At 38.8% G+C, this 13581-nt stretch overlaps 1 protein-coding gene across 2 annotated transcripts in view; it reads left to right on the forward strand.

Annotated features, from left to right (window-relative positions):
- atp2b3b (ATPase plasma membrane Ca2+ transporting 3b) overlaps window positions 1-13581 on the forward strand; it is a 53536-nt gene extending 39955 nt beyond the window's left edge. For both annotated transcript variants that reach the window (XM_034875822.1, XM_034875823.1), the window contains 3 exons: window positions 3739-3921; window positions 5386-5545; window positions 13336-13581. In XM_034875822.1, coding sequence (XP_034731713.1) covers window positions 3739-3921; window positions 5386-5545; window positions 13336-13361 — 369 coding nt within the window. In that variant the 3' untranslated portion in view covers window positions 13362-13581. The remainder of the gene's footprint in view (window positions 1-3738; window positions 3922-5385; window positions 5546-13335) is intronic.

Raw genomic sequence — 13581 nt, forward strand, 5'->3', positions numbered from 1 at the left:
CAAAATATACAATGACTTTTTTTTCAAAATACTATACTATGACCTTTTTTTATCACTTTTTTCCACAAAATATACTATGAATTTTTTCCCTTTTTTCAAAATACTATACTTTGACTTTTATCACTTTTTTTTTACATATTATGACTTTTTAATCATATTTTTTGACATACTATACTATGACTTCTTTTACATACAATATTCTCATTTTTATCACTTTTTTAACATACAATACTATGACTTTTTATCACTTTTTTGACATATTATACAGTATTACCTTTTTTTATCATTTTTTCCACATACTATACTATACTATGACTTATTATAACTTTTTTTTCCACATTCTATACCATGACTTTTTTTATCACTTTTTTTGACTTATTATACTATGACATTTTCCCTTTTTTTTAAATAGTATACTATGATTTATTATCCATTTTTTTTTAACATACTTTGACTTTTTTATCATATTTTTCAACATGCTTTACTAGGACTTTTTTTCGTCATACAATATTCTAACTTTTTATTACTTTTTTGACTTACAATACTATCACTTTTTATCGCTTTTTTGACATTTTATATACTATGACTTTTTTATCATTTTTTCCACATACTATACTATGACTTTTTATCACTTTTTTTGACTTACTATACTTAGACTTTTTCCATTTTTTCAAAATACTATACTTTGATTTTTATTACTTTCTTTTAACATATTGTGACTTTTTAATCATATTTTTCAACATGCTTTGCTAGGACTTTTTTTCGACATACAATATTCTAACTTTTTATCACTTTTATGACATACTATACTATGACTTTTTCAATACTTTTTCCAACATACTATACTATGACTTTTTTTCGACATACAATATTCAATTTTTTTATCACTTTTTTTTACTTATAATACTATGACTTTTCCCTTTTTTCAAAATAGTATGACTTTTTATCATCTTTTCAACGTGCTATAATATGACTTTTTTTACATACAATATTCATTTTTTTTATCACTTTTCTTTTACTTATTATACTATGACTTTTTTCCCTTTTTTCAAAATATTAGACTATGACTTATTATCATTTTTTTCCAAAATACTATACTTTGACTTTTTATCAATTTTTTCAACATACAATACTATCACATTTTTCCCCTTTTTTCAAAATACTATACTGTGACTTCTATCACTTTTTTTAACATACTGTGACTTTTTTTTATCATATTTTCAACATAGTATACTATGAGTTTTTTGACATACAATATTCTAACTTTTTATCACTTTTTTTGACATACAATACTATGACTTTTTATCACTTTTTTGACATATTATATAGTATGACTTTTTTTAATCATTTGTCCACATACTACATACTATACCATGACTTTTTATCACTTTTTTTGACTTATTATACTATGACTTTTTCCCTTTTTCAAAATAGTGTACTATGACTTATTATCACTTTTTTTTCAAATACTGTACTTTGACATTTTTATCACTTTTTTCAACTTACTATACTATTACATTTTTGGACTTACTATACAATGACTTTTTTCCCTTTTTTCAAAATACTATGCTGTGGCTTTTTTTTATCATATTTTTCAACATGCTTTACTATGACTTTTTATCACTTTTTTGACATACTATACTATGACTTTTTCAATACTTTTTTCAACATACTATACTATGACTTTTTTCAACATACTATACTGTGACTTTTTTATTACTTTTTTTGACTTACTTAACTATAGATATTTATCACTTTTTTTCCACATATTATGACTTTTTAATCATTTTTTCCACATACTACACTATGACTTATTATAACTTTTTTTTCCACATTCTATACCATGACTTTTTTATCACTTTTTTTTACTTACTAACCTTTGACTTTTAATACTTTTTTCAACATACTGTGACTTTTTAATCCTATTTTTTGACACACTATACTATGACTTTTTTACATACAATATTTAAATTGTTTCATCACTTTTTTAAAGTTTTCATGTCCAATATACTAAAAGTCATTGCTTTTCTTCGAGGTCAGATAGGCTAGGGTAATGTGATCCTGCCTAGAATACAGGAGGTTGGGGGTTCAAATCTTACAGGGTGCAATTATTTTTTAAGACCTACTTGACAGGAATGAGGAATTTAAATAGATGAAGAGAAAAGTAATGTACTGTACTTTGACATCATTGTTACTTTTTTAGAGATACCATACTATGACTTTTTTATCCATTTTTGTAACTTACTATATATACCATGACGTTTTTATAACTTTTTTCCATATACAATACTATGACTTTTTTGAACACACTATACTATGACGTTTTATTACTTTTTTCGACATACTATACCTTTTCCTTTTCCCATTTGCTATACTATGGCATTTCAACATGCTATACCTTTTTTTTTTTTACTTTCAATTTTCAAAAAAACTCAATTATGCCAGCAAGACAGTTTAGTTTTAGCAATGCAAGCTTTTTCTTTTTAATTCACATACATTTTCTGCAGGACATGCATTTTCTAGATTTTTTTTCAGAGCAAAAAATGTCACACACAATGCTACCATCTGACTGCAACAGTTTGATCATGCAGGTTTGTGTGAGATCCCAACTTGAATCGCCACGCTTTAATTTTTTCAGGAGAATGCCAAGTGGTTGGTCCTGCATCTTAACTGAATCAGCTGGGGCATGTGGGTTCTCGTGTGTTCCACAGTGGCGTCAGGAGGGATTTACCGGCTTTCAAGCGTTAGACCGTTGATGGGCTTGCAACTAGCAGTTATTAAATTTATCTTCAATGACAACTGATAAGCAAAGAAAACAGACCACAACCTTCTACAACTGCGATGGCTTCACCCGATTGGTCTTCTCCCAGATTTCAAAACTGACCAATGGCGACTTGTTTGGCTATTTTTGCTTATCTCAGGTTTACTTCAGGCTATGCCTGTGGCTGAATCTGTCTTCATTCTAGATCGCCAAAAGATTTTTTTATGCCATAAGGAGCACTGAGAAGAGTCAGAGGAACGTGATTTTTTTCATAGATGAATCCTCACAGTATGTTGTACTGCAAGGATTTAGTTTGTTTTAATAAAAGTTACCCATTGCAGCTTTGAATCTGTTGTTACGTCTGTGGTCTCCCACAGATGATTTTTAAAATCTATTAAGATGTGAACATCCTCTAGTGCACAGGTCAAACTCAAGGCCTGAGGGCCAAATCCGTCCCCATGCAGATTTTGATCCGACCTGCATATCAGTTTTTGCCCGCCTTGTTGTGCACCAAACCAAAAACACAGGAAAGTGTTTTTTAAACTGCAATTATCAGACATTCAAAGCAAAATATGGCAGAAAATTGTCAACTCTGAGACTCAGAACTCTCCCCAGAAGCCAAGGGTTTTCATATTCAGGCTGTGAAACAGGTTGTTGTTAAAAAAATATATCATTGTTTTGCTTGATTTGCTAAATTCTATAATGGCCAATGAACTAGTTGGATGATTTTTGTAGGGCTTCATGTCAACAAAAATGTGACAAAAAGTCTAGAAAAATGTCAGAAAAAGCAACAAAAATGAAAAAAAAGCTACCAAAATGTTAAAAATGTGAAACATGCAGTAACAAAAACACGTCAATAAACTGGTATTATCTGATCCATCATCTGTGTAAAATGGTTGGTAAATCTCACAGCTGCTCAGTTTAACCCCATACCAGCGTCTTCTGGTAAATAACAATTTAACAAACGTGGCTTCCAGGTGATTGCCACGGTGCCGACAGCGCGGCTGCCATGCCTGAAGGAGGCGGGGATGGGCCACGAGCCCGGCGAGGAGGAAGGTGAGGAGATGGCTGAGGATGAGGAGGAGATCGACTGTGCTGAGAGAGAGCTGCGCCGGGGACAGATCCTCTGGTTCAGAGGCCTCAACCGCATCCAGACCCAGGTACTGTTTGACCAGACCACCAAAATGAACCTTAACCAACCTCTTTCACAGAAATAGACACACACCCCCTCAAAAAGAGGCTTTGCTTGGTCATGACACACAAGCAGTTTGTTCAAGGTGAATTAGAGAAAAATGGGGAATCAACCAAAAGTATGATGAAAACCAAAAGACCAAATTATGTATCACAAAGAAAGCAGGAATGTGAATTTGAATGCGTAATTTTAGCACTTTTTTTTAACCAAGTGCTTTATAATTAAATGCACATTAGTTAGGGGTTAAATGGTTCCTAAATTGTTTAGTATCACTGCCTGAATAAACTGCCAGTATCATGGCCGGCCGTTGCATCCTAACATAAGAGACTTTTGGAAAGAAAGTCCTTTAAGACATCTACTGCAATACTGATTCTTCTATGACAGATATACAATTTAAATTAAGTTTAAACATTGTATGTGTCTTGTTGTTACTCATCAGTTGTCAGTCTGTACCTCATCTTGTCTGTGATTTTCTACTGACTTGTGCCAAACATAATAATTCCAGTTTTTTCTCTCCTACACAGCTTATTTTTCTGTTCTGCTCCAACCTTGTGAAATGGGTTTATCTGACTTGGAAGTGGTATTTTAGAGGCTCATAGACATCACGATAGAGAATAAATGCTTTGATTGTGTGTATATCATTGCAGCGGCACTTGTTATGAATGTGTGTGTGTGTGTGTGTGTACACATTGTGTAGAGGCTAATGCTACGATACAGGCTTTTGACCAAGTGCCTTGGTATAAAGTGGTCAGTATTCTATTAAGAGGGTTTGGTCTGAGTGTGCAGACAGAAAACACACACACACACACGCACACACGCACACACACACATGCACACATACCACATATACATGTACAGTCATCATTACAATTATTGTAGGTTACTAAAGCTGCAAAGGTTAATCAAATAATTGATTGTCAACTATTAAATAATCTGCAACTATTCTAATAATCAATCAGTTTGAAAAAAAGTAAGGTCTCTAACTTCAGCCTCCAAAAGGTAATTATATATAATTATATATTTTGTAGTTTATTTACTCTCCTTAGGCAGTAAACTTAATGTAAATACACTGTATATATCATTTGTTTATATGTATATACGTTGAAGACCAAAAAAGATATTTGAGGCTGCCGTCTTGAGCTTTGAAAAACACTGCTTGAACATTTTCCACTATATCTGACATTTTATAGACCAAACAACCAATCAATTAATCGACAGAAGAATCGACAGATGACTCGACAGATAAATCTAATCAGTAGTTGCAGCCCTATTGGACAGAAACATTGAGAAAGCAGTTTGAAATTTGAATGCTGTTCTATCATTTCTGCTGTGAGGAAATGATGAAACACACAAACACGACACAAAAACACACACACACTCAGACCGGCCTGCTGCCCTCACTGAGTGCTGCTGTTTTGTCTCTGTCCTGCAGATGGAGGTAGTGAGCACGTTCAAGCGAAGCGGTTCGTTTCAGGGAGCGGTGAGACGGCGTTCCTCCGTGCTCAGTCAGCTCCATGACGTAAACACTATCTCTACCCCCTCTCACGTAGCTCTCTCCACCGCAACAGCCAATACCAGCCCAGCCCCCGGGAGTGAGTCCGCCGAACGCATGTACACACATACACACAAAAACACACACACACACACCCACGTATAGCAGACATACTTGCAGTCACTTTCTCTCCCTCTCCCACTCATTCGTAGACACAAACACACACCAAGCTGCACGGCACGTGGACTGCAGTATTTTTACTCTCTATGGTTGTGTCCCCTCCGGCTCGCTCGCTCGCTGCTCGTGTGTGCAATGTCTCCTCTATTGTTTTCTCTAATTCCCCATTTCAAACAGCACCCAGTCCTGACCGGCTGTGTAGTTCTGGTCTGATCTGGTCTGGTCCATATCCAGTCCCGGGTCCAGTCCAGAGTCTGTTTTGTTGTTGAGTGTTGGTCGGTGCAGGAGGCGGCTCGCTGTTCTCTCTCTGCCTGAGGTGTCCAGACAGAAATGGAGCAGCATTCTTCATAAAAAAGAAAGTGTTCTTTCAAAGAATCAACAATCTTAAAGCAGCGTACACAGTTTGTATTTCTACGTGAAGGCACGGACGTGTCCTTAAGTTCAGAGAGCAAATGGCTGCTCCTCCTGCACCATGTGTTATTTCCTGTCTGTGAATGAGGTCAAGCGTGGTTACTGTGGTAGCCTAAGAGAATATATAGTGTTGCTGTAACAATTCTGTGACTCTTATTACTCATAGAAAATGCTACGATTAGAATTCACTGCCATGTAATTCATACTCATTACCAAATGGCTTTCATTTGACTTCTTCAAGTCTCTAAAATGTAAACCTTCGAGTATAAAAGCCCCATAAGACTCTGCTGTTTCCAAGACGACAGTAAAGAAAAATAAGTTCCCTCTCCCTCTATCACTATTGCTTTCTTTCTCCTTCTTTTGTTCCTCTCACTTATGTCCGGTGCTGCAATTGTTGTCAACTGGTTGTCTCTGTAACAGTATTTCCAGCTCCAACGCCACAACTTTGGCCCCCCGATGTCTCCAAAAAGTCCAGATTTTTCTCTGTGCAGTCTGTTTTTTCCTCTCTCTCTTTTGCTCTCTCTCTCTCTCTCTCTCTACATCAAAGTTCTTTTCCTTTTTCTTATGAGATATTACAGGTTCCCTGTTTGCAGAAATATTCTGTGAAATGTATTCTAATTGTTCTTCATAAGTAGAGTTGTTCTTTTGTCGAGGTATTTAGATTTGTAACAGATCTAAATACGGGCTCTTGTAAGGCATACTGATAAGATTTCTTTAGTAAGTTTTCTCCCCATTTAAAAAAAATCTTATTTTGTCCTTTACCTCATCCCTTTTTGTCATCCTCCCATCTCCTTACGAGAGTAGCATCCACTCTTCATGTTTTCCCTTAATTTCTGTGTATGTCAGTTCCGCACGTGTCTGTTTGCAAGTGTGTTTATGTGTGTGCATCTGCTGACATATCCGAGAGCCGTAGATTGACTTGTGTGTATTTATTTGTCAGTGTGCGAGTGTGTGCTTTTGTACGAGAGTGTTTGTGTGCATGTGTGTGGTTGTGCGGTCTCTTCATTTGATTGTCTTCATCCGTCTTCTCAGTTGCTTCTCTTTACCTTCCTTGCTCCCTTTGGTCCATCCTTCCTTCCTTCCTTCTTTCCTTCCTTCCTTCCATTCCACGCTGCCTCCCCCCCCACGCTGCTCCATCACCTGTAGGTGTAGACACAGAGAGGCGCTGCTGACACCACGTTGTAGTCACATCCTGAACAGACACTACAACTTTACCTGGGCTTTGTTTAAGTACTTTAGAAACACATATTTCTCACCATCACTTTGCAACATCATCATAATAGTAAGGAATACAATGTATTATATCATTATTCAGAGCTGGACTTTGCTTCAACAGTTGCTGCCTGATAGAAAAAAACACTAAATTACAAAATACTATAAGTAAAATACAAAATATAGTCAAGTTTCAGGTCCCACCACTGCTAGCTCATTGCTTGCTTTTTCCAATTCTTTTTCCTTCATTTGAAAAGCTTGTTGAGTCCAAATCTCTTAGTTGACAGTAGTATGACACATCTCACATTTTGAAGTCATCCCCTTGTGGTTTAGTTCCTGAAGGGAAGGAATGTGAGTGAATGTGAAGAAGCAAGCATGAACTTAAAAATGTAATAGGTAAGCCTCATAAAACTAATAGTTGTATTTGCTGAAATTGACCCTTTGTTCCAGTAGAACTACAGGAAGCAGGTAATTTAAATAGAATAATCTGGCTCCTTTGGCACCACCTACAGCCTGAAGAGCAATTTGCAAAAATCCACAGCTCCCTGTTCAGATGCACCAACCAGGGCCAGGGCTGGGGGTGTAACTGCGTGTCAATACCTGTTCATGCTCCCTCATTATTTCTCCCTTGTGGGGGAGGGGGCTGAGGAGACCTATTTGGGCTTTAGCGGAAAGGGGGGAGGGACTGAGATGTTGTCGATGTTCAAATATTTAATATTTAGGCTAAATCCTGGATTAAAAAAAGTTTAATGGGATTAAGGTTGGCTTCTCTTAATCACCTCACGTTGTATGCAGGCAGCCCATGTCAAATTAAAAGTACAATTATTCCCTTTTGCTTGCGCTTTTAGTATGAAGTTTATTCAAAAAGCCGAATTCAGATCGTGTCAAATACACTTCCAGCCACAAAAAAAGTAGGAATTGATCCTCCTAACAAGTATCATGTTGCGCTTATTCCTCTGTGTCACCTTAATTTAGGGCATTAGCATGCTAATTTGCCAATAAACATTAAATTCAAAGTACAACTGAGGCTGATGGGAATGTCATTGTGTGTGTATTATTAGAGAAAATAAAATTGCGTCGCCAAAACGATATAAAATAATGCAAAGTATATATTTTTCTAAATCCTTTCTATCGCTATGTTGAAAAACCAGTGGCCTGACTGTGTTACAGCAATATTAACATCATTTTAATGATGGTTTGCGTGGTGATCCATGCATGTTATGTTAATTTTGCACAAAAGTAAAAATTAAAAATAACTAAATACTCAGTACCTTGCCTAAAGCCTGATGACATTTTCTGGTGTGGTAATCCCAGAGCAACAAACACACCACAAATGATTGCCTATGTGTTCTCAAGACAGAATGACCTGTCCCTCCGGCTCCATGGTCATTACTTACACTACTTACACATTACTACACTGGTCTTTGCAAAGCAGACCCAGCCCTCAGACTTGGCACTGTGCCCCATTGCAGTATGATGTGCCTAACTTCTGACGTCGACACCATCACCTCCCTGACTTTTACAGCCAAAGCTTCTTACTGGGTAAGAAAAGAGCCTAGCGATATCTGAGAGAAACGTCTCAAATATTCATGCTTTCATCCACCTGAGCTGTGCTGGACTTTTAGTGATCCATCTGGATCTTCAGAACCCATCTATGGATCCAGTTTGTTTTCATTTCAGACTGGCAATCACACTTAGGTTAAGAAAACAGATGAATATGAAGGGCTGCGTTGGTCAGGAAACATTAAGGGGAATGATGGGATGTTTAGGCTAAATCTCAAATCCATCCTCAGCTCCTCAATTCTTTGCTAAAGATCTTTCATATATATAAAAAAAAAAGCCTCCCATCTCAGTTTTTGCTCCTAAAATAGGACACAAGTAGGAGACATGAAGAGAAGATGCATTGAATTGAGGAAGGTGTTGCTGAGGCGGTGCTATGGATTAGAGCTCAGTCATCACATATCAAAGGGGGGGTGCTACTCAGAGTCAGGCCACACTGTGGGAAACGGGAGCCATCAACAAGTCATCTACCTCAGCTTTTCCCTGTATTTATGTTGCAGTTTCTTCTCATGAGCAGTTGTTTTGCACTCAGCAGCCTCTCTACCTTCCAGCGCCTATCTCCTTCTCGTACTTTAACCCTCCTTGTTTTTCCATTAAGCACTGCTGAAAGAGCCGACAGTGAGAGAGGGAGAGAAAGAAAGAGAAAGAAAGAAAGAAAGAAAGGAATAACACAGAAGTGCCCTGACCTCCAGGCCGCTCTGGTCACACTGGGGACATTATATACTCGAAAGTTTACTCTTTCCATGGAGACAAAATGAAAACAAACTAAGCGCTGACAAAGTGAGAAAGTAACATTCTGACACCTTCTCAGTCTGCATGAGGTGTTTTTCTACTGTCTGACAGGCTCTTTGGAAAAACACACAAAGCACTGAACCTACTGCTTGACCGTCTGTCTGTACGTCTGTCTGTCTGTCTGTCAGTCAGTCTATCATATAAGGCAGAGTCGTTCATAGAGACTCCTCTTAGTTTGGCCGACTGCAGCACCGATCTCCATTCAGCTGCCTGACCATCCACCTCTCATAATCACAGTTTGGACTCCCGTTGGTGTTGCAGCTTCTTCTCTGTTGAGCTCACTCGGCCCAAACTGTCTCTATGCAGGGCTCCGCCTGTGCCTGTCAGTGTATTTGCATTGAACTGTATCTGTTTCTTTTGAGCTCATGCTGCTTCTTTTCCTCTGTTTGGGCTTGGGGGGAGGGTGCATGGACCAACTGCCATGGCAAAAGGAATGTGTTTATGCACGCATACACTGCATAATTGCATAATGCACCTTCAAGTACACTCACAGACCTCACTTTGTGTGTGTGTGTGTGTGTGTGTGTGTGAGAGAGAGAGAGAGAGACGAAGAAAGGGAGCTTATGTGACAAAGATGTGATTCAGCATGACCTGGCTGGCTCTCTATTTGCGACAGGGCTGACGCCCAAGCTTCTCTCATTGAACCAATCATCTTCTGTTTCCAGCACTATAACCAATCACATACTGTTTTAACCTGCTGGTTTTCTGTTATGTCATCTTTCTGTTTTGCAAGACTTGTTTGCTTCTTTTTATCCTGCAGCAACTTCACAATCAGCATCGACATTTCAATCACTCCGCTCTTCTCTGTCCCTCGCTGCTGCATGGCTGCAGTACATTTTGCACATGTCCATGTGTGTGTTTGTGTGTGTCTGGATGTCGATGTGTTTGCGTGTGTGAACCAACATCCATGATTGACAACTGTCCAATGCATGCCAAGTCAACCTTCAAGTTGCACGATGTGGAAACAACTGAACTGTTGGGCTGCATGTTGCATGGACGTGTGTGTGTGTGTGTGTGTGTGTGTGCGCGTCTGTGTGGTCACTGCTGTAGGTTCTTGCCATTATTTATTTTATCTTGTATAACTAGCTCACCATTCTGGCATTTTTTTCTCCATCTGTGCCTAATAACCTCCCTTATGTGTGTGTGTGAATGCATGTGATCCAGTGTGCTGAGGTGTGACTATTTTCACCACACGTATCACCTCCTGCGAAACACACATGCACACACACATATATGCCATGTGTGTATTATGTGAAGCGCCTGCAGTGTTTCTGGTCTTTGTGACGGTGGCTACTGGATGCTCTTGTCTTGTGAGGTTTGATTGCTGTGTGAGAACTGACAAAGGTAAATGTCATTAGCCAACTCATTTTGAATTCTTTTTTTTTCTTTTTTGTCTGGTGGAGACGGACAGGATCAGGTGGACGCTCTGTTGATACTGAATTAGTGGAGATATTTGTGTTCCTAAGGTTAAAGTAATATCATTTCAAAGTTGTATAAAGTACTTTGAGACTGCAATGAAATCATGCACTCTGCATGGTATTGCATACATTTGGTGGCAGTTTCAAACTAATGCCAAAACGTTTTGTTTATCCATCACCAGAGACATTATATACATGTCTAAAGCTGTCTTGCCTAATAACACACACTCCTCTTTTTATGTAGTTGGAACTCTCAATCTTTGGCATTTAGATTTGCCAGATGTTAGCCGGTTAGCTTAGCTATAGCATAAAGTATGGCTCTGTCCAAAGGCAACCAAATCCACGTACCGGCACCTATAATACCTGTTTTCTACCTAAATTACACTACTGTAAATGCAGGTGTTTTAACCTTCAACTTAGACTTGGCAATAGACTCCTTTCCCACTGCCAGTGGATGAGTGGGCCTTTCTGTTTTTCATGCCTATGGGGACAGCCGGAGGCATGATGGTTTCAGGTTGTCTGTCCTTCGATCTCATTATTGTGGATGTGATATTTCAGGACCCCATGGAGGGAATTTCTTCATATTTGGCACATCAACCCACTTCAAGGATGAAGTGTTTCAGGGGTGATTCCAGGGTCTAATGAGAATGTGACACAGATGCAGTGCCTTGCAAAACTGTTAACCCCCCTTCTGCTAAATCAGTAATTTCATTAGCCGATTATCTCTAAACTACTGAACGTCAGATAACGTTTTTTGACACTATAATGGAACTAAACCTGACACTTTATAAGTCTCAGTAATAACAACCAATTTGACACAATGTTCTAACATTCAGCTATTTGAGTTGCATATGTTTCAAGTTGGGTCCTAATCTGCACCATGAAATTACCAGCTTCTTCTCTGGGGACTACCAACGTTAAACTTTACAACCGTCTCCTGCTCTCTTTCTGATAGAGACGCAGCCAAAGGCGGGAGTCTGGCACAACCTCCTCTGATTGGCCAAAACTACATTACTGTTGACCTTTCTTTGACTGGGTTACGGGTGCACAGCACTGGGGACAAGGACACACAGGATGTTAAACCTGTTTCAAGCCCTATGAACCTGTAATTGTCGGTCCTCTGTCACTAACAGACAAGTTCACAAACTCTAACTTGAAGGACTAAAATGATTTCTAATTTTGAGGGGAGCTTGAGCCCCCCCCTAAAGGAGTCTAAAATCGCCAATGAACTGATTAGATGTTGTAGGTCAATGTCACTGTGACCTCACAAAATGCTTACGCTAATTATGACACACTAATGTCTAACATTTCATACAATTGTCTAACAGGATAAAATGATGAAGGGATGATGATATTTAACATCCCAAAGGTCATCTTCACTGCGACGTGATAATATTCTGCAAAACCCCTTTTCAGGGTTGTTATTGCCATAATTTAGGAAACTGGCTCTCACATGAAAAGTAACAGAAATTGAGATTGAGAGCGAAGTTCAAACCCTGCTTACCTTCTCACCGCCACACAGCTGGCCAATCACAGCATGAAGTGCCGGGCTGACGGTTTCAGAAATTGTCGCACGCAGGCAACACTAATCAGATGTTGTGAAGGGGGCGTGACTTTCCAAAGCTATTCGACCATCCGACAAGCAGTTCAGATGCAGTAAATGCACCTTAAAGCATTAATAATATAGACATTAAAATTCTGGAAATTTGAGGCAGTCATTATTCCCATTGAAGAAATGATTGTAGATAAATTTGTAATCTAGTCTAGACCTAGTCTGTAAAACCTCAATTAGTTTTACACATTAAATCAAGACATTTTGTTACTTTCGGACAGAGCCAAGACAGCTGTTTCCCCGTTATCAGTCTTTACCCTCAGCTAAGAAAACTGGTTAGTGGCTATGTTTAACATTTAGCACACAGACATGAGAGTGGCATCCATCTTCTGATCTAGCTCTTGACAACAAAAGAAGTAAATAAGTGTATTTTTTCCCAGATGTTTTTAACTTGCCCATTTTGGTTTAATCCAGCCAATGAGATTATTTTTCAGTACTTTTAGCTCAGTCAAAATGTTTATAGAAAACAAACTGAAACACTAATGTGACCAAAAGAAGTATAAGTAAGTCTTGCTTAAACTTTGACTGCGGCCACCTGGCCCTGAGTCCGTCCGTCCATCCGTCTGTCTGTCACTCTGTTTGTCTGCTGGAGGACACAAGCCTGTCTGTCTGCTGGATTTCCCTTGTCTCTATTTTACCTTTTGTCGTGTCTAACTTTCACCTCTGTCTTTCTTGTGGTTTCTCCCTCGTCTTCCTTTCTTTCGGCAGATGCGAGTGGTGAAAGCATTCCGTAGTAACCTGTACGAGGGCCGGGAGAAACCGGAATCCCGCAACTCCATCCACAACTTCATGGCCCACCCGGAGTTCCTCATCAACGACCTCATCCACAACATCCCGCTGATCGACGACACTGACGTGGACGACGAATCAGAGCTCAGCAGATACCAGCACCTGCACCCGGCCCTCCGCAAGCCGCCACCCCCTCCCGCTCAGCCCCCGCCCCCCGTCCGCACC

Source organism: Etheostoma cragini, chromosome 7 (assembly GCF_013103735.1).
Source record: "Etheostoma cragini isolate CJK2018 chromosome 7, CSU_Ecrag_1.0, whole genome shotgun sequence".
Taxonomy (NCBI): domain Eukaryota; kingdom Metazoa; phylum Chordata; class Actinopteri; order Perciformes; family Percidae; genus Etheostoma; species Etheostoma cragini.